This window comes from Delphinus delphis, chromosome 5 (assembly GCF_949987515.2).
Source record: "Delphinus delphis chromosome 5, mDelDel1.2, whole genome shotgun sequence".
Classification (NCBI taxonomy): domain Eukaryota; kingdom Metazoa; phylum Chordata; class Mammalia; order Artiodactyla; family Delphinidae; genus Delphinus; species Delphinus delphis.
Window position 1 is genome coordinate 101276142 of NC_082687.1, and position 19945 is coordinate 101296086.

The window sequence follows — 19945 nt, forward strand, 5'->3', positions numbered from 1 at the left end:
CAGCCCTGCATCTCCTTCCTGCATCTGGCCCATGTCTATGCACCCTGACCTCTGGCCTCCGACAGGAAGGTGCTGGAAACCAGCCTTGCTCCTTCCGGAGCCTTGAAATAAACTTTTGGCTGTTTTTCCTGAAGAAACTTCTCTCCTCTGCCATAATCTATTCTTAATAGGAAGAAATTGCATTTTGTAGGGAGCGGCATCCGAGTCACTGAGTAGGGGGACTCTAGCAATGCGGTCCACTTCTTTCCTTAGGGAGGGGTCTATTCTAGGTATATTTTCCTTCTGGAAGGTCGAAAGTGAGCAGGGGGGAGTGGTTCCCCCCACACACGGTACTAGAGTCCAAGAAGCAAGAGAAAATGGTGGCATTACGTAAGCTCACTCCATCTCCAGGTTCTCCCACAATCACTGTCTCGTCCGACCCTCGAAACAACCTACGTGGTAAATAAGGCTCTGGGCTTCAGGTCTGATCTTCCCCCACCTTTAAAAGTGAAAATATTGAGACTCCGAGAGGTCAGAGGACTTCCTCGCCCAAGGTCGCGCAGGCTTGTAAAGGAGTCAGGAGAGTTGGGATTCGAACCTGAGTCTTCAAGGTCATTTCGTTCACTGCTGCTTTCAAAAGAGAAAGAATTTGGACGCTGGAGATCTGAGCTCCTTTTCTGCTCCTGGACTTTAAGCTCCACAAGGGCAGGGAGCAAAGACCCCCTCCGCTTGGACCCAGCGCGGGCACACAGCAGGGGCCCACCACCGCTCTGCTGGGCCAACAATGGAAGCAGAATCAGTTCTTTTGCAGGGAGGCCCCGGAGCTTGCGGACATCCAGGCCAAGCATGGACATTGTGCGCAGTGGATGTGGACGCGTTCGGGCGAGCTCTGAGTCCAGGACCAGGGCTCGGCTGGGTCTTGGGCTCCGCGCCGCGCTGAAACCTGGTGAGGGCGGGCGCAGCTTTAGGGACCTCGGGCGCCAGCTGCGCTCCAGCCGAGCCTCTGCACGCACACTGCGCACGCGCGGCGCCGCCAGGCTCCGCCCCCCGAGTAGGGACCTACAGCGGGCGGCCGCGGAGGCGGCAGCGGTGGCCTGCGGCCGGCGGTGTAGACGCCCCTTCCCGGGACCCGGACCCGGCTCGGTGAGTGGCTGAGTGGGAGGACTAGGGTGCCGGGTCCGCGTGCGCGGGGCAGGCGGGGCCGGGCGGGGCCGGGGTGCGGAGGGGTGGCGCGGGGCCGTGCGGGGCAAGGACAGGACGAGGCCGCGCCGGGCAGGCAGCCGGGGCCAGGTGGTGCGGGACTCGGCCCCGCGTGCCCGAGCCGCCGGCCGGCGTCTTGGCAGGAGGCCCCGGGGCAGACGGGTCTCGGCAGCGGGCCCCGGGCTGGGTGCGGAAGAGAGGGCGGCGGCCTGGAGGGGAGGGGAGGGGGCGCCGGGCCGGGGGTGGGGGGAGGGGACGCCCGGCAGGGGGCTCTCGCCGGGCCGGGGACAGGGAGTACGGACCTCGGGGTCCGGGGGTGGCGGCGGGTGCGCAGCCGGCGACCCCCGCTCGGCCGCCTTTGTGCCGCGGCCGCGACCCTGTAGGCTCGCCCCGAATGCGCCGGGTCGCGACCCTTGGCGGCGGCGTCCGGGCTGCGGGACGGCCGGTGTGGAGCCGCCGAGCCCGGCCTCCTCCGCCCGCCCCCAGCGTTTTAAATGATGCATCTCCTGGGAGAGTTCCTACCGGTCGGCTCCGAGCAGGAAGTGTCGTCAGGAGGCCATTTTTAAAGCCTCCTGAGGGCCTAGGAGGTCAGCGTTGACGTGGTCCGGTTTTCAGTGGTTAGAAGAAACCCCTGCGATCCCTGGAAGGGGCCCGGACGACCCCTGGGGACGAGGCTGTAAACCCACTGTATCCGCGCCTTCCCTTCCTAGCAGCCGCGCTGTGAGACGTGGACGGCCTTGGATAACGTGTACCGTCGGTGTGTGTGCCAACAATAAACTTGAAAACCAGACTGGCATTGTCTTTCCTTGGGAGTTTTGGGGCATGTGCCCGGGGATGGGCTTGCCCATCTTTTGGTGGTGAGGGTGTAAAGGGAGGATAAAGATGAAGGTGTGACTCGGTTCTAAATGCTGATGTCACTCTTTGTGGGATCTCCCCCATCTCAGCTGCCCTTTTATCTTGTTGCCTTGGGGTCCTTGGGCAGTTTGAGGCCAGGAAACCACGCAGGGTGCAAAAGAATGAAAATGCCTAAATCGGAAAGGGAAAGCCAAAGGAGAGAATGAAAGAAAACACTTAAATTCCTCTATATATGTTGGTTATTCCGTGTATCCCGTGAAAATACGCTTGACTTTAAAAACTGGGATAATGAACAGTTGATCAACCTAACATGAAAAATTAGAAAGTGAAATACTGAGCACTGTGTCCTGATTAAAAACAAACGTCTACACAGCTCAACTGTTGTGTTGGATCCCTTAAACATTATCCCTTAAGCTTAGAATTGAAGTCACCAAGAGTGAGAAAACCGTGGTCTCCAGGAGCAGGCAGTACTTCCTATAAAAGAGCAGAGAGAATCAGAATGTATTTCTTTATCTCCGTCTGAGTCAGGTATGCAAAGTTCATTCCAACCCCTGATGTGTGTGCACAGCAGGAGATACTGGCCCAGCAATTGGCGATTTAAAAACCAATATCCCAATATAGTCTATTTAGGTAGAATACAAATGTTTGGCTTTTTTAAGTTATATCGACGTTATCTTTAACCTAGGATGCATTTTTTAATTTTTTTTTCTTTCTTAATCTTGGATCTAACATAGCCTTGTAAAATAACACTTTTGTAGGTGTCCAGTTTTGTTGTGCTGTTAAACATTCATTGTAAGGTGCGTTGTGAAAACAGACAAAGGAGGGCATTATTTTATTTATTGGGCCTCCTCCCTGATTTTTAAAAATCCAGTAATAGCAATTAAAAAACACACATCTGTCTACTGGTCTATTTGCTTTAAAGGAAGGGGATCTGGACCAGTTTAAGAGGAAAAAAAAGAACAAAGAACATTGTTATTGTCGCCAGGAAGGCTGATGTTTCTTTCATTCATTGACTCCATTCAGCCAGTGCTCATTGAGTGCCTTGTGTGACCAAGCCCTGTGCTGTTGACTGTGATAAACAGGGTCCTCACCGGTGATGTTTCTCAGTCTTGATTGTTCTCAAGCTGCCGGGCATAGACTGCGTTTTCTTTGTTCACATATTCAGACTTGGCCAGCTACAATCTCCATGTTCCATCCTGGGAGTGAAAGTGGCTAGAGCCCCCCAGATGGAGACATCCTCATCATAGGGTGGGGAGTGGGGAGGCATCAGAATCACCTGCGAAGAATTTAAGGCACAGGCCCTGAGCCCACCCCAGCAAAAGGACAATCTGATTCATTCATTCACCTGAGTCCTGGGAAGCCTTTCTGCCCTTTTCTTTTAAGCTCCCTTGCTTGAGAAGCACTTTGGGGGCTCATTCCCCTTATTTTCTAGAAAAGTGCATGAAGAAACCAAGGCTACACGGGCCCAACACTTAAACCCAAGTGTCTGGCTTCTGTTGCAGGGCCCTTTGTGCGCTGCCTTGCTGCCTCCCAGGGTTCTGAGCGTAGAAGCCTATGCCAGGGCCTGAGGTTGACACCGGCTGGGACTCGGTGCCTGAGAAGAGAAGGAAGAGCCCATGGGACTCTCCGTGCTTTTGACTCAGTCAGCAGCTCAGTGGCTCCGGGCAGGCAGTAAGAACAGTGCCCAACTATGACTGCAGTTCACAGCCCTCACACAGCAGGGTAGCAGAAAACACAGAATTTAGTCTAGATGCCAGCTGACCAACTCCATGACCTCAGAAAAGCCACAGTATCTCCAGATCTTACAAGAAGCAGGTAATTGGAGGTAATTGGTACTTTGAGGAGTAATGGATGTAATGTATGAATCTGCCTTCTCACACACCCCTTCCACCTGACTTGGGCCACGGTGCTCCAGGATTGGCAACACAGCCAGCCACTGAGAGCATCCCGATCAGGTCACTAGTGTAGCATTTACCACTTTACTGAAACCACCCGTTCCCCTCTCTCCATCTCCTGATCACACTCCTTAGAGACAGCAGCCTGCGGCGGGTGTCGGGTAAACAGCCCTGGCTCATGCCCATTGTACTCACACCATGCCAGGCGCATTTCAGTTTCCAAGAATCTGCAGAGTGGTTACTGCCCTTACACACTCCACAGACAGCATCAGTGATGATGTTTCCAAGGTCAAATGGCTAATAAGCAAGGGTAGGAGCCAGAGTCTCCCTGCCTGCTCACACCATTACAGTTCAAGGCAGTGGCCTTGCCTCCCCTCCAGGCACCCAAGGGTGGATTGGATTGGTATATAAAAGATTGCATAGGAGTGCTGATAATGGCCCTGGCCATTCCCCCATATGCTCCTCTCTACCTGTAATGTCCGGTAGTGATTCTCAACCTTGGCTGCACATTAGAACCACCTGGGAAGCTTTTAAAACTCCCAAAGCCTTCCACCCAACACAGTGGAGCCCAGGCATCATTATTTTTAAAGCTCCCCAGGTAAATTCTCTGTGCAGGAGGGTGACTAAACATCATAGGGACCTCTTTAAATAAGTTTAACATCCTGAACATATTATGACAAGTTGATTACCTTAATTCAGCCAAGGTTAAGAATCACTGATTTAGAATTATCTCAATTCTTCTTTGTTTAATTATAGTTTTTATTAAACTCTTGCTCCATTTCTTCTACAAAATTTTGATTTTAAGGCAAAAGTGGGGGGGTAGTACAAAGACACATTTGTCCTTCATTTTTATCACCTTTAGAGGCCTGAAGTTACTAGGTGTGTTTAATAACATAGAATTTTGTAATATTGCTTTTGTAGTACTACCTTGTTTTTACCTTTTTTCAAAAATGCTAACAAGAGCATATTTGCCTCTTAAATTTTTTTCCATGTATAGAACTGTAAGTTTTAGACTTTAAAAACTCTAGCACTAGTCATGTTCTTTCTTTAGAAATGTTGTCTCTTATTTAAACTATTAAAAAAAAGCTATAATAATAACTTCCTTTGTTCTCTGGTGTAGTTCCAGTTCACGTGCTCAGAAGTGTCATTCAGTCCCAAGGTAACTCCCTTTGTAGACTGGAGGGTGGGAGAGAAGATCCTCACCTCCAGCCAGAGCACTCAGCCAGAGAGACCTTTATCTCATTAGGCTCGTTTGTTAAACTAAGATTCTGCTTCTCTGGGATTACTGGACTCTTCTACATTGGAAGGAATCTTAAACAGAAAAATGTTGACTTATTTGTTGTCAAAACATGTAGTTTGCCTGCCCAGCATAAGGCTACCTGCTAGCTGCGTTATACCATTTCCTCACATCAGCCATGTAAATCAGGCATTATTCCCATTTTACAAGTGAGGAAACTCAGGCTCAAAGAGGTTGAGTCCAGAATGACACGGCTTCTAAGTCAAAAACGTTGGTTTCAAACCTTGCTCCTGAGACCCCAAGGTGATTGCTCTTTTCACTCTATTGCACTTTTCATCTGGAAAGCTGAGGAATCAGAACAGGGGCTCTTGTTCAGCCTTCTTGCCTCTTTGTGTGCTGCAAGCATTACACTTGGTTTCAGAAGGAAATCTAAGATCTCAAAGGTGTACATTTGTCAGCAACATTTGGAAGTATTTTTTGCCATCAAGACGGCCATCAGTTTTCAGTTCAGTCATTTCAAGTGCAAGATAGATTAGCAAAAAGAAAATACTTCATTGATGTTTTTCATTGTTTAGATCTCTTTACCATTCAGTTCAATTCTGATTCTTTGTAATTGTCTGGAAAAGTTCCCGCTGAGTGAGGCAACCGTTTCTTCTTAAATACTAACTTAACTGGAGAAACGTTGGCAGTTTACATACCTAATGTTGCATTGTTTCACTGATCAGGTATCACTCGTTTACATGCTAATGGTCATTTAGGGGTAGAATGTTTTAAAATTTTGGTTACTAGGAAACGTTAGTTAGACTAGCCTTTGCTATCTGTGGCTAAATAGACAAAAGGAGCAGAGAGAATTTTGGAGTGCATGTGCCACCAGACTGAGGGCTTTGCATGCATGATCCTAGTTTGCTTCTCCTGATTACCCACTAAGTTTGATGATATTAAAGCCTATTTCCTTTCCTGACGATAAGTAGAGAGAAATCACTTGCTTAAGGACCCAGCAAATAAGGGGCAGAATCAGAGTTTAAACGACAAACCTGCCAACTCCATTTTCCCTCTGCTCCTCATGGGTGGAGCAGCTATACATTCCTGCCCTAGCCGTGGATATGGTAGAAGCCACAATGCAAAGATTTCTGGAAGAGCTTCCTAAATTTGCTTCAATGTCCAGAAGATACAGTCAGTCAACTAAAATTTGCTGAGTTTGCTGGGCATCTCTCATGAACAAAAGCTGGATGTGATGATCCATGTAGCATGCACATGATTCAATTGTCCAGCCACTTTTTTTAAACTTTTCTCATTAACATCTGGTGTGGGGACACATTCATTTGCTACAGGGGTAATTCACAGTTCAACTGGGCTTGGAGAGGAAAAGGTCGTTCGGTAACTATCAGTAGATTATATGTAAACCTAAGTTGTAATGAGCACTCTTGTAGTTAAAGCATCTTTTCCATGGTGATTATAATCACCTGTTGGCCCCTTTGCCACTAAGGCAAGGTGGATGGTTTGGCCCTAGAGGTAAATTATCTTTTAGACTGTGCAGCCAAGCAAGTATAATTAAAATTATAAAATGAGATTCACTGTGTATTCCAGAAAAAGCAATTCCCAGGCAGCAAAGAAGCCTGTATTTTAGCCCCTTGGACTAATTATGTGATAGGCATTATTTCTTCTATTTTCTTCATAAAAAAGGGAGAAGAATACTCTTAATAGTTTTATGTGTAAGTAACTTATATAAGCACTTATAGTCACACTGTCCCATTTAATCCTCACGACAACCTTGTGAGGTAGGTGCTGTTATTGTCTGGTTTACAGGTGAGGATTCAGACGGTTTGCTCCAGGTCAGACATCTAGAAGGCAATGGGGCTGGGATCTGAAACCCTGTAATCTGACTCCGCAATCTGTAGCTTTAAACACTATTTTCCTGCTTACTGCTCTTCTGATTCTGTTGAGCACTTGATGTTTTCGGTATTTAGAAGTCAAATGCTTCCTTTTTAATAAAAACTTACACAACCTTCATGATTTTTATAGCCCTAAATGTCACTGGTTTCTAACAAACTGTTTTTCTCCATCTGTCCCCATGATAAATTTTTAAGAAACCAGGTCAGGTAAGCTCAGAGGCAGAAGGAAAACCCACCAGTAGTGGATGCTGCCCTTAGGCTTTTTCCCCAGAAAAGACAAGACTCAGTCTAGAGGAAGCACATTTGTCACACATTGTGCCCCTCCTCTCTGTGTGTGGAAGCTGCCTTTGTCTGATGCTGGAGATAATTCTGCGTTAAAAAGCTCACTTTTTGCTGTTTAAAAGCAGACAACTTAACATTAAGTAGCTATTTTATTATTGTGTCCAGAGTTAATAATATTAAGTATTTTCTGTGTTTTCGAGAACCTTCCTAAATGAACTTTAAAAAATGTACGTCTCTAGTTCTAGGAGGTCAGATGCAGAGGTTTTGTAACAGGTGTTGTGAGTGTGGAAGGTAGGTGATCACCGACACTGGTGTTAATCCTGATTGATTAGTGCCCCCAGCACCTCGCACACACACGGCCCTTTATCTACAGTGTTTCATGTAATCCTTGGTCATCAGTCCACTGGACAGTAATCTGCCAAGAGGACCCAGCTTCACAGGTGGTTGTACATGAATGTGAACCAGGGAGAGAAAGGTGTATGGAGGGAACAAGGTCTTGGGAGCCCATTTACTCAGGTGTGTCCAAGTATAAATGCCAACATCAAAGCCATCTGAGTTCTTATGTGCCACTGCGTCCATTTACCGCTGTCTTGGGGTGCTACATCTGAGATCTTTTTCACCCACAACTAGCTCCACATGTTGCAGTGGCCAAAGAGACCTTTGTCTGCTTGTTTTGAAGAAGCCTGACATCTTTGTCACCTGGACGGAGGGAAGTACCAAGGTAGAAACATGCGTTATTTTGAGAACGGTTTAAAAGCCAAGAAGGCACTTTCAAACAGGTGATGTAATTGGGTCATGGCCTAGTGTCTTGCCTCCCTGTTAAACTGCATTTGCTAATCACAGCCTCATGCTTCATATTGACACTTGTTTCTGTGGATTCCTAATTCAAAATAACTGCTGAGATGGTTTTGCAGAAGCACCACCAGGAGGCTTCTGCATTACCGAGGCACCAAGCAGGCTTGGTTAGTTCTCTAGAGAGAGTTCTCCTGCAGCAGGATGCTCTCCTCTTCTTGCTAAGGTATGTGATTTTATCGTTCAGTCTGAGATTGCAAGTCTTCAGTTCCAGGAGGAATGACACCTCCAAGTTTTAAAAGGATTTGGAGAGAAAATGGCAAAACTGCCTTTTGTGATTTTTTTTTTAAAAGAGCTGGTAAGCAGGTTGTACCAGGCAAGTAAGTTACTTTCTTTTCTTTCCTCCCCCTCTTTTCTTTTTCCCTCCCTCCCTCTTTCCCTTCTTACCTCTTCTTCTCTTCCTTCTTTTCTCTTCTTCTTCTTCCTCTTCTCTTCTTCTCCCTCAGAATTATGAGGCTGGTAGATCAGATGTGTACATATCGGCTGGTACGCACCTCTTGTGAACAGAATTGAGACAGGAAAGGAGCAGATTAATGACTGGTCTATCAGGGATTAAGTTGTTTGTAGCTCCAAGGTCAGGATATAAGGAAGTTACAAGAAGGTTGGTTTCAGTTTTATTTAAGGGTAAATTCTGGCCAGTAACAACTATGTGAAAATAAAATTAGCTGCCCGAAGAGAGAAGGAGTTTGGCTCATGGTAGTATTAGAGCATCAACTGCATGACCAACTGATGAAGATGTTTTAAAGGATTGAAATGTTGCTGGAAGTTTCAACCAGTGATTTCTGATGCTGGCTTTTCATCAGAATCATATGGAGTCCTTTTACAAACCATAAATGTCTCTTCTCCTTCCCTCTCCCACTAAGATTTAGATTCATGAGCTTTGGGATGAAGCCCAAGAATGTCTATTTTAGCTCTGATTCTGCAGCTCCTCCAGATTCAGGAACCACTGGACCAGATCCCCTTAAAGCTGCTTTTCAGCCTCTGCATTCCTTGGGCCAGTGGTTTTCTTAGGCTCTGGTTGCAGCCATTGCTTCTTCTATTTTAGCAGGACGGAGATGCCCACTTGAACATGTTGACAATAGTAGCATTTTTAGATGATAAAAAGTCTGCAACTTCAGGGCTAAGCATTCATCTATGTGAGCACAGATGAGTGAGCAGATAGAAATGGGCGGCTGGCTTGAGGTCACTTCATTAGTGCAGAAGTTCTGGGTATCACTTCTGTCTCCTTTCACTAAAGCCAGTTTACAAATCCAGAAAGTGAAGTGCGTCAGCTTCTCCCAGTGACTCATTTGAAAGCTCTGCCTGCTGTATATGTACCAGGAGTACAGAGGAAAATGACCGTCCTTGTCTTTGCCCATGCCTGTCAGTTTGCAGTTTGAGGCATCCACATGTCCTGTCCTGTGCACAGTCCCCCTGCATAGGTGTGTGTTTGAACATTGAGGGGATAGGTTTGCACCTTGCAACCCCACAGGCCTCTGCCCGCTTGGTGTGTATTACATACACACTTGGGTGGGGCAAGTCTGATTGTGTCCCTAGGTGCTTGTGATTGCATGCTGGGAGTTGTTTTTGAAAGGAGGCAACTGTCTTTTGCAAAAGCAAAATAGGAAAAGATACTACTGCAAAAGAAAATAAAGATTGTCATCAATGTGGTACGTTCTTACGGTGCTTTCCAAAAATGTTTTTAAAGGCAGGTTGTATGCTAGATCTGGATACGCAATAATTGTTTCTCTCCACCCCACAGCAAGACCTTCTGCTCCCCCAGGTCGGCCTTTCAGACTTACTTTGTACAGCTCTTGGCCTGTTAGCAGGGTGCCAGAAGGAAGCTGCTAATTCCCATTCGTATCGCTGCCCATCGTTGAACAAGCACTTACTGAGGCCTCTGTGCGCCTCTTGACATTCAGGGAAGTGTTTTAAAATTTTAAAAGTGTTGTCTTGTATTCTTTAGCGTTTTAGTCATCATGGCAGGACTGTGGAAGAGGTTAGATAAGTATCCGTAATTCTTATTGCCAGATGAAAAAACTGAGGCTCAACAGGTTGAAAGTGGTTTTTTTAAGGTCATAAAAGAAAGGCTTTTAGCAGGTCCCAAACTGGAATGGTTTTTGTTTAGTTCTGTGTATTCTGAAAAAAGAATACATAGTTACAGATAATTACCTATCTTTATGTACAAATCACTGCATCACACATATTGTGGTATTGGCTCTAGAAAACAGGAGCTGCATTCCAGGCCGCCTTTCTCCCTCCCCTGTGTCCTTGCTGCCATGGTTTCACCCTCTGAGACTCCGGTCCCTGTAGCCGCCGGAGGCAGTGGCTGGAATATAGATCAGATCATGTCATGTTCTGTTGCTGCTCCAGTCTCTCCCCGGGTCTCCTCCTCACGTGGGGAGAAGCCACATCCTTATGATGCTGCACCATAGATCTTCCCCTGACCAGTACCCTCCGCCCTTCCTTGCTCATTGCCCCCCAGCCTCAGCCTCCTTGCAGTTACTCAAGTGCTCCAGGCCCACTTCCCACAGAGCTTCCTCCTCCCTCAGCTTGAAACGCCCTCCTCCCAGGCTGCCCCGAGGTCTCTGCTCCAACATCAGCTTCTCTTGAGGCCCTTCCTGACTCTCCACGCCCCAGCCCTACAACTTCATCACATAGTTACACCCTGTCCCCCTTGCCTGGCTTTATGGTTTGTTTTCCCCAGTCACTTGCCACCATCTGCCAAATAAATATACAGTTTGTCTTCCCTCTCTGTACCATTGTGAGAGGAGGGACGGATTTGCTTCTGGTCACTGCCCTGTAGCGCCTAGAACAGTGCCCGACACCTGATAGATGCTCAGTAAGATGTTGAAGGAATCAGTATTTGTCTACCTAGTATTGTCAGGATAGTATTGTCTTCTTACCACTTGTGAAAGCAAATGGGGCACATGAGAGAGAGAGTTGGGATCCACCCCATAACATAGAAACAAATGGACACCTGAGTGGGAACCCTGGCTCTACCACTGGTAAACTTGTGTGTTTAGAAACTAAAATGCCAGCCTCCTAAGGTTTTAGTGAGGCTGTTATGAAATTATACCTGTGAAGTTGCTAGAATGCTCTCAGTGACCCTTAAAAATAACTCACTCAGCAAAGGCTATTCTGAATGACTGCCATGATTACCCCAGTATATCTATGTTTATGGTTGGCCTAAAGTAATGACTTTTAGAGGGGCGGAGTTTGAAAATGTTTTCAGTTTAGGCTGGTTATTTGCCAGTTCTGTTGTACTGTGTATCACTGTGTTTCAAGATAGTAGGTCAAGATTTAGCATAAAATCCCCAAGATCACTGAAATATTAGGGTAAATTTGGAAATACGTTACCTAAACCTTAAGTTCATGTATTAATGATGCTTTGTGATATCATTTTTTCCCCTTTAGTGTTGCCTGGAATATCAGAGAATTGGAAACAGTCATATTTTGGGATCATGACCTACTCTGGTGGTTTGTGAAAAAAGATAATACGTTCCTGGGAAGCCAGCTACAAAGTATACTGAAGGATGCTTCCTAAGAGTTTTATCATGTCTTTCTGGATTTCAATGGCCTCTTTTTAGAAATGCAAATGAAGAAGATGAAGGATAGTGGACAGCAGTTATGGACTACACAAGTGGATGACGGACACAGTTCCTTGACCATGTCGCCCAAACAGCCTAATGCTAATCGAGCGACTCGCCCAGATAGACAAGAAGCTCAGACTCTTTTGTATCAAGTCTCTGAGGCAGAGGCTGCCACGATGACCGTTGCTACATGCGTAAAGTGTAAAAGTGTGTACAAGATTCCGCTTCAGGATCTGAAAAAGGATACTGGCCAAAGCCAAAAGGAGGACAAATATGTTTGCTTCAAATGCAGCCTAGGTGTGGCCCCTCCCCATTTCCATTTTGTGAATAATCACAGTGCTACTCACATAGGAAATAAACCAGAAACCATCTCAAGTTCTGTCAATAACAAATTTAGGGTAAGGAACTTTAAGCCAGGCAAATACTATTGTGATAAATGTCGATTTTCCACGAAGGACCCTCTGCAGTACAAAAAGCACACACTTCAACATGAAGAGATTAAATTCATTTGTTCTCACTGCAGCTACATTTCCTACACTAAAGGGGAGTTTCAGAGGCACTTGGTGAAACACACAGGCATTTTCCCTTATCAATGTGAGTATTGTGACTATGGTGCTATTAGAAATGACTACATTGTCAAACACAGGAAGAGAGTCCACGAGAAGGCTGGTGGAAAACGGCTGCCCAAAACCATTGCCAAGCTGGAGCCAAAAAGAATCAGTGCCTCCAAGCAAAACCCAGAGCTTTTAAAAGCTTCCGGTCCAAGGACTGCGTTTCAAAATAACTTGTCAGATCAGCTTTCAGCGTTCTCCCTCCATTCAAATAAAGACAGAATGCACAACATAATGTTATTACCTGAATCAAAGGAGTACCAAAAAGATGTCGTGTGCATTCCAAATAAAGTGACGCTGTCAGAGCCCAGTGAAGTCAACCTGTTTGAGAACAAAAGTGTGGAGGTGGAAGTGTTATCCCCTGCAAAAGAGCCTGTTCAGCCGGGAATGCCATTAACGGTTGTGGCACCAGCGGAACTAATCATCCCTGCAAACTGTTTAGCCCAGTTGATAGATGTGAAGGTTGTCAATGGAACACAGCAGCTTGTGCTGAAACTGTTTCCTCTGGAAGAAAGTAATTGCCTTGCCGCTGGTGGGGGTGATGGAGGTAATTCTGAACATGTGACTAAAGAGAAAGATTCAGGCGAACAGGAAAAAATGGCTTCTGCAGAACAAACAAAGTCACTGATGATCGAAGGGAATGTTGGAAAACTTGCAGGCATCAATAATCTTCAATCATCAGTTCAGAAACAACTTAAAAACGTGAAGTGGGTAAGGTCTTATGACTTTTTCACCTCAAATTCTAGCATGTGCAGTGGTGGAGGATCCTTTCTCAACCCTGATAGAGTTGAGGGTTTGCAGAAAAAAGGTTATACATATCCACAAAGAACTGCTCTTCCTTCCATTGCCTTAAAAGGTCATTCTCCATCATCTCTAATAAAAAATGGTATTTTAAGTGGTCTTGGAACTACGTCAAACTCTTTTCCATATAAAGCTGCCTTTTCTTTTACTGAAGATAGAAGAAATTTACACAGTGACTCACAGCAGTTATTTCCTCTTGCTGCATCGCCTGCAACCATTTCCTTCTCTGGAGAAAAGGACTCACTGCCCCTAAGTAAAAAGGACGTGGAATCTAGAAATGAGATCAGTTTTCCTGTAAAAATGGTTCCCCCTAATAGGAAGCTGAAAGATAACCAGACACAGGAACACAAGGCAGTTTCAAATACTGGCCAGATTTCCTCTCAACATAAAAGTGAGTATTTACACATAAATGTAACGGGAGAAGATGGAATCAGACCTCAACAGTCTGGGGATAAACCTTTGGATTTAAAGAATTCTGTAAAGGCTAATGACTCCTTCGAAGGCCCAGTCATCTCATCAGTGTTTTCTCTGAGCTCTGGATCTGAAAACGTCCCTGAGGGCGTTAAGTGGAATAGTTCAACATCCAAAATAAAGTCAATTGAACTCTTGCGCAGAAAGATAGCCCAGTTAATTGAATCCTGTGGCAAGCCTTCATCTTTGGCTGCAAGTAATGCACATCGTCGTTCTGTAGGGAAGGCATCTAAGGTCACTTCGAAAGCTGCCTCTGAAGGTATTCAGGAAATTAACGTGTCATTTACCAGCACTGGCTATTCTGCAGGTACTCTCCCGAAACCTCAGGATGACGTTGGTATTAATGGACAGCTTACTCATCAGCAGATATATCCGCACCTTGTAGAAGGCAGCAGTGGGAAAACCGAAAGCGGAGTAGCCAGGAAGCCACATTTGGCTCCTCCAGTATTGATCCCGAAGGGGGCTGTGCTGAGGGTTCTTAATTCCTCTGAGAATTCCCACGTTATAGAGGCTACATGTGAAGCACCTGTCAGCATCCCCTGCAGTGAGACACAGTTAATAAAACCCATTCCGTTCTGCCCAGTGAAACAGACAGACTTGGACTTACAGTCTTCGACAAGTGAAAGTGGGCCGGTAGACATGTCCCAGAATCATGATCTATCTCTTTGGGCTAAATCAAGAAAAGAGAGTGCAAATTGTAGCACCATGGTTAAAAAAACTGGACTCCTGCATGGACAGCAAGGAAGCGGTGAAATAAGTAAGCAAGGGAAACTGTTTTCCAGAAGTCTTCCTGTAAGTAAAAATAAAACCAAACAAGTCAACTCATCCAAGAAGAAAAGCAAAATTCAGGCTGATCCCAGCCGCTGTTTCAAGGATCCTTCCATTTTTCAGGTTGCAAGACAACTTCGACTGATAGCAGCTAAACCAGACCAGTTGATCAAATGCCCCCGTCGGAACCAGCCTGTCATCGTGTTAAACCATCCTGATGTCGACTCACCAGAAGTATCCAATGTGATGAAGGTAATAAACAAGTACAAAGGCAACGTCCTCAAAGTGGTCCTATCAGAGAGGACTAGGTGTCAGTTAGGCATCAGGCGGCATCATGTCCGGCTGACCTACCAGAATGTGGAGGAAGCCAATCAGATAAAAAGGCAAATGATGTTGAAAATGAAACTTAAAAAAGTTCATAAAAACAACTACCAGGTGGTGGATTCCTTGCCCGATGACTCATCACAGTGTATATTTAAGTGCTGGTTTTGTGGACGGCTCTACGAAGACCAGGAAGAGTGGATGAGTCATGGCCAACGGCATTTAATAGAAGCAACTAGAGATTGGGATGTTCTTTCTTCCAAGGGCAAATAAGTGAAAAATTGCTCTTGGAAGAAAATTGTTTTTCTTACTTTTAATTGATTCTGGTTTGGTTTGCTTGGTTTTGTGTCCCTCCCTGACTCTAGGATAATACAGACTGCAGGGATGGGAGGTTGGTTCAGTCTTCAGGTCTTCCTGGGAATGTGGAGAGCCTGGCGTCTGAGCCTGGTGACTGGACATCAGAAGGTGTCTGTGGCCCCCGAGGAAGTGCACACAGATTCACGTGTGTGCATTTGTCTGGGGCGAAGGGAAACTTTGAACAGATTTTCAGTGGGATCTGAGACTTCCCTTTGGTCAGCAACCTTTTTCTGCATAGATAAAAATCATTTTAATCCATTCGGAGGGGCAAGTTTAGAATGTTTTACACATGCTCTTTATATAACAAAATGCTACTGAAGAATTAAACCCAGGTCTTGGTGTACACATCCACTTATTTTTTTTTTTTGCATTAACTCATCTCCTGAATATTTGGTACATAATGGAAAGTATATTTTCTACTTTGTTAGTTATCTTAAGTTTGGTTATAGAAAAGTGGCCCTTCTTTGAAATCCCTCACCCACTCTGCAGTGTTGCTAAGTGTTCTCTGTAGCACAGAGAGTTGGGCTTTTGTTGACCCTTTTAAAGAATAATTCCAAAGGTTGGCCTGAATTTACTACAACAGCAGGTGTTGTTAGGGGAAGAAAGGAACATTTTCAGGCTTTTGCTTTATTTTTAAATACCTTGATTTATGACAGCTGGGGAGGGAATGTGCCTTTTGGGGGGAAAAAAAGGAGAAGAAAGGGTCACAGAGGGAGAATATCTAAAATTATCTCCTGTTTGCCCTTACCACTCTCACAAAAGTCAAGTAAGTCATCAATTTAAAATGTGAATGAACAGGCATCTTTCAACAGAGATAAAGTTTGGGGAGACAAATCAAGATAGATAGGATTGTGACGAAAGTTGTAGCTTTAATGAGACTATCAGTTTTCATTTGGGAACTCATCGCAGACCACGGGTGGAACTTGCACACTGTTTTCTTTCTTCCTTCATCACCAGTGGATCACAGACACTGTTCCCCACCCCTGCCAGGTCTTATCCTGCTCTCCCTTGGTGGGTTTTCTGAACAGGCCCTCCTGTGAAATGAGATAGCTTCCCTGCTCACCTGTCCCTTTCCCTTGCTTGAGGCCCCTTAAGGTTTTCCCTGATGAAAATACTAAAAACAGGCAAGAATCAAGAAAATGAACACCTCCCACCACCTCTGTTAAGCTTATAGGAACACTGTCCCTGGTTTTCATCAGTGCTACCAACCTGCTTCTAATTTATCTCAGCCGCAGTCAGGCTTTCCCTGTTGCTCACCTTCCCTGGGAAGCAGCTCCAAGAACACTCCAGCTACCCCTCCGCCAGCAGGAGTCAGGACTGGTGCTGGTCTCCACAGCACCTTCCTGTGCACTAGAAAAAAGCCCACCCTCTGCACCGTTGCGGCTGCTTGGGCAGATGGATGGCTTGACAAAAGCAGCTCAGGCTGGGTTCTAGGCCTCCCTTGCCCACCCAGCGGGGAACCAACCATAACGCAGAGCACTCACAGCACAGCTACAAAGCAGCCCCAACTCACGTGTTTTCCTCCCTTTTAAAGACTCCTTCCTTAGGGAACTGAGGGCAGCGAATGAAACTGGGGGCTGTTACATCTGAGAAAGGCGTGAGTGAGATTTCTGTTGTGTTGGGTAGTCAGTTAAGAGACTTCCTGATTTTTCTTTCCACGTGGGAAAGTCTTAGATTATCCTCTGATACATCAGATTGTAATTCTTTGTAGTTGGTTCTCATTACAGATATTCAACGTGGCTTGTGTATAGTTTAATACATGATCATTAAGTTGATTAATTGGTTAGTTTTTATTGAAATTTAAAACTTGGGTTTTTTATATGTGTATATATATATGTGTACACATATATTTTTTACCATATGAAAACTTGCAGTAGCTAATTTTCTGATTTCCTATTTTATAATGAAGTTACGTGGGCTGGAAAAATATAAAACATTTTATATTCTAGAAATAATTTATTTTGGAAGTACATTTTTATAATGGTCTGATCTCATTTTTAGAAAATGAAAGCACAGTAAGTGATGGGTCTGATTTATATGAACAAATGGGAGTAGAAACCCCGGTGGATCATTGCAGTACAGTATTTAGTCCCGGTGCATTTCTAGATGGTGCTTTTTGGGAACTGGATTGTGTGTACCGCTTCAGTACATAAAGGAGAGCATTCTTAAGTTTTATCCATGCGTAGATCTGTTATTCACTCCCCACCCCAGCCCCCATCATGAAAGAAGGCTCTTAAGGTGTTGAGAGGTGAAGAAAAGGCTGTGCTTTATTATTTTTCTCCTTCTATACCTCACTGCTTAGTAGCATCTTTCCTGAAAGGCTAGACCATGACCTTTCAGGAAAGATAACCATGAATCAGGTCAGAGTGTTAAGTGTCAACATGAAACATTTACACTTTGCAGCATCAACTGTTTTTCAAGTATTACCTAAAACTCAGCTTATGTACTTGTACAGAGGAAAATTTTGTGAGTAGAATATGTAGCTAGGCTTTTTGAGATTTCCAGAACTACAGTACTTTGTAAGGAATTCAGAGGGCTCCTGGAAGTCATAAAAAAAAATGAGAAAGCAAAAAATGGCTGTCTTCCCTATATAAAGAACTTTAGAAAATAGCTTGTTAACATGTAGCTTAATGTCATGAAACGAACAAAATTGGAGAAGGTAGGGGCAGAACTGTGTTGAGTATTTGTCTACTCTTTCTTACCTTGATTTTGAAGGGTCTCTACTCAGTAAATGTTACTCATAGTACTTACTACTAAAATCATTTCTAACTTATTTTTTAAAATAGGTTTTCTTTGGGGGATAAGAAATGAGACAACATTGTTATATTTATGATATGACAGTGAATTTTTTTTAAAAAAGTATACTCAAAATAGATTCTGTTTTACTCAAGTTTTTATCCCCAGTCCAAAACACTTTGTGAGCCCCACTCATGGGCCAAGTGCTCTTGGTTAAGCTAAACTGAACACAATGTATTAACCCTCAAAAGTTCCATCCCTCTTTCTTAAGCCACCCCAGAAAATGAAGACGTGATGCCACTCAGCCTTTGGAATAACTTTTGAATCTGTTAACGTCAGTATGAGCAGAAAACAAAACATTGCATAACATGTTTTAAGCATTATTAAAAAGTCCTGCATTAACAGTTTGTGTGTCTGCTGCTCTGATTTTGAAACACGTATGTATATAGATAGAGAAGTTGGCATAAATTTTGTTAAATAAAGCAACTATAAAATTTTCTCTGTTCTTTCATTTCAAATGTTAAGCAAGTTGGCTATTAATTATACAGCCTGTCTTGTGTGATATATTTCTGAACCACATAAAGGCATCATTCTACATAATACAGGCGCTTTGAATTCCATAAAGGTATATTTTGAATTTGATGCACTGCTGGTTAACTAAGCATACCCTGAAATGAGGCCAGGTAACTTTGTTTTGCTTTGGCTTACATTCACAAGAGATGAGATGCTGGTTTGGGCAGCAGTGGCGATTTTCATGCCATGGTCATGTCATCAGAGAATGTGTGTGGGTCCTGCCCTCCATGTGTAGCCTCTCAACTAAGTGGGGCTTGGGTGGAAGAGTTTCCAAGTAGTCAGTGAGCCTGCTGGGCCATTTGAGTGTAATTGCATGGCTAATGCCATCTATCCAAATACCATTGATTGTTTAAATCTGATTCTACACATACTTCAGAAGAAAGAGTATGAGGATATTTGGAGAGGGGCATTCAGTCCCTCATCTCATTCCCAGCACCCAAGGAGTCCAAAAAAGAAGAGCCTTAGACTTCAGTTGAATATTGGCAAACCCTAAGGAAAAGATAAAGAGGAGATGATAGGAATTGCTGAAATTCACCAATTTGGCTTATTTAGTATCTGAGTTGAGATGAGTCATCCTCTAATCCTATAGATCTAGTCTAACAACTTGTCACCTTTGGCTGGTTATTTAGGGGAGTAGCAATCAGAGAAGGCAGCAGAAGCCTGGAGGGGGATTTGTATCGGCCTGGACTTCAGGGCTGGCTATAGTGTGACTAGAATAGGGGAGGGGCAGAAACTGACTTCAAGGCCAAAGAGCTGGGAAATAGCAGTCACTAATCCACCTTTTATCGTTAAGAAAACTTAAGCTCGGAAAGGTTAACAACACCTGATTCACCAGGTTTACATGAAGATGAGTAAAGTAATGGATAGGACCGTGTTTTGGCAGGAAGCACTGATACCCTTTGTATCAGTAAAGCTGATACAAAGGGTATCTGTAAAGCTCTTTGCTTTACAATATATAGAGCCTTTTCTTGCCACAGGTGAGGCTCAGCATGCGTTGCTTTCCTGAGGTTCCAACGTGTATCAGGCATATTCATTGGGATGAGACACCGTATTTGGAGTTAGTCTTAGAGCAGTGCTGTCCAAGAGAAATAATATCCATATATGTAATCTTGACTTCCTACTAGCCACATAAAAGAGTAAAAAGAGCAGATGAGATCAAATGTTTTATTTGACCCAATACATCTAAAATACTATTTAAGCATTTTTCAATCTCAACATAAAATCTATTGATATTTTCTCTAAAAACAGAGTGTGTATATAATATATATATATATTCTATATACACACTTTTTTAAAGTCTTCAGAAATCCGGTATATATTTTAAACTTAAAGCATTTTTCAATTCTGATGCTAAATTTTCAGTTAAAATGAGATGTAGTCCTACCAAAACACTTAAGTTGTGTTCAGTGGAAAGAATTTACACTGCCTCAGTTTTTTTAATTAAATTAGAAATTCAGGGAATTCCCTGGCGGTCCAGTGGTTAGGATTCTGTGCTTCTACTGCAGGGGGGAATGGGTTCAATCCCAGGTCGGGGAACTAAGAT

The 19945-nt window shown here is 44.4% G+C and overlaps 1 protein-coding gene and 1 long non-coding RNA gene across 2 annotated transcripts in view; one reads left to right on the plus strand and one right to left on the minus strand.

The window, feature by feature from the left end:
- Nucleotides 1-1042: 1042 nt before the first annotated feature.
- On the plus strand, nt 1043-18567 carry ZNF518B (zinc finger protein 518B). The gene is made up of 2 exons (XM_060012807.1): nt 1043-1122; nt 11589-18567. Exon 2 carries the CDS (start codon nt 11764-11766, stop codon nt 15007-15009), a length of 3246 nt encoding a protein of 1081 aa, XP_059868790.1. The 5' UTR covers nt 1043-1122; nt 11589-11763; the 3' UTR covers nt 15010-18567.
- Nucleotides 2056-19945, minus strand: part of LOC132426077 (uncharacterized) — a 166428-nt gene continuing 148538 nt past the window's right edge. The window contains exons 2-3 of the long non-coding RNA XR_009519590.1: nt 8580-8688; nt 2056-3310 (exon numbers count right to left, since the gene is read on the minus strand). This is a non-coding gene — a long non-coding RNA (uncharacterized lncRNA). The remainder of the gene's footprint in view (nt 3311-8579; nt 8689-19945) is intronic.

Bases quoted from the DNA above. Each gene is read 5' to 3' on its own strand.
- ZNF518B (XM_060012807.1), top strand. From the start codon at position 11,764: ATGCAAATGAAGAAGATGAAGGATAGTGGACAGCAGTTATGGACTACA.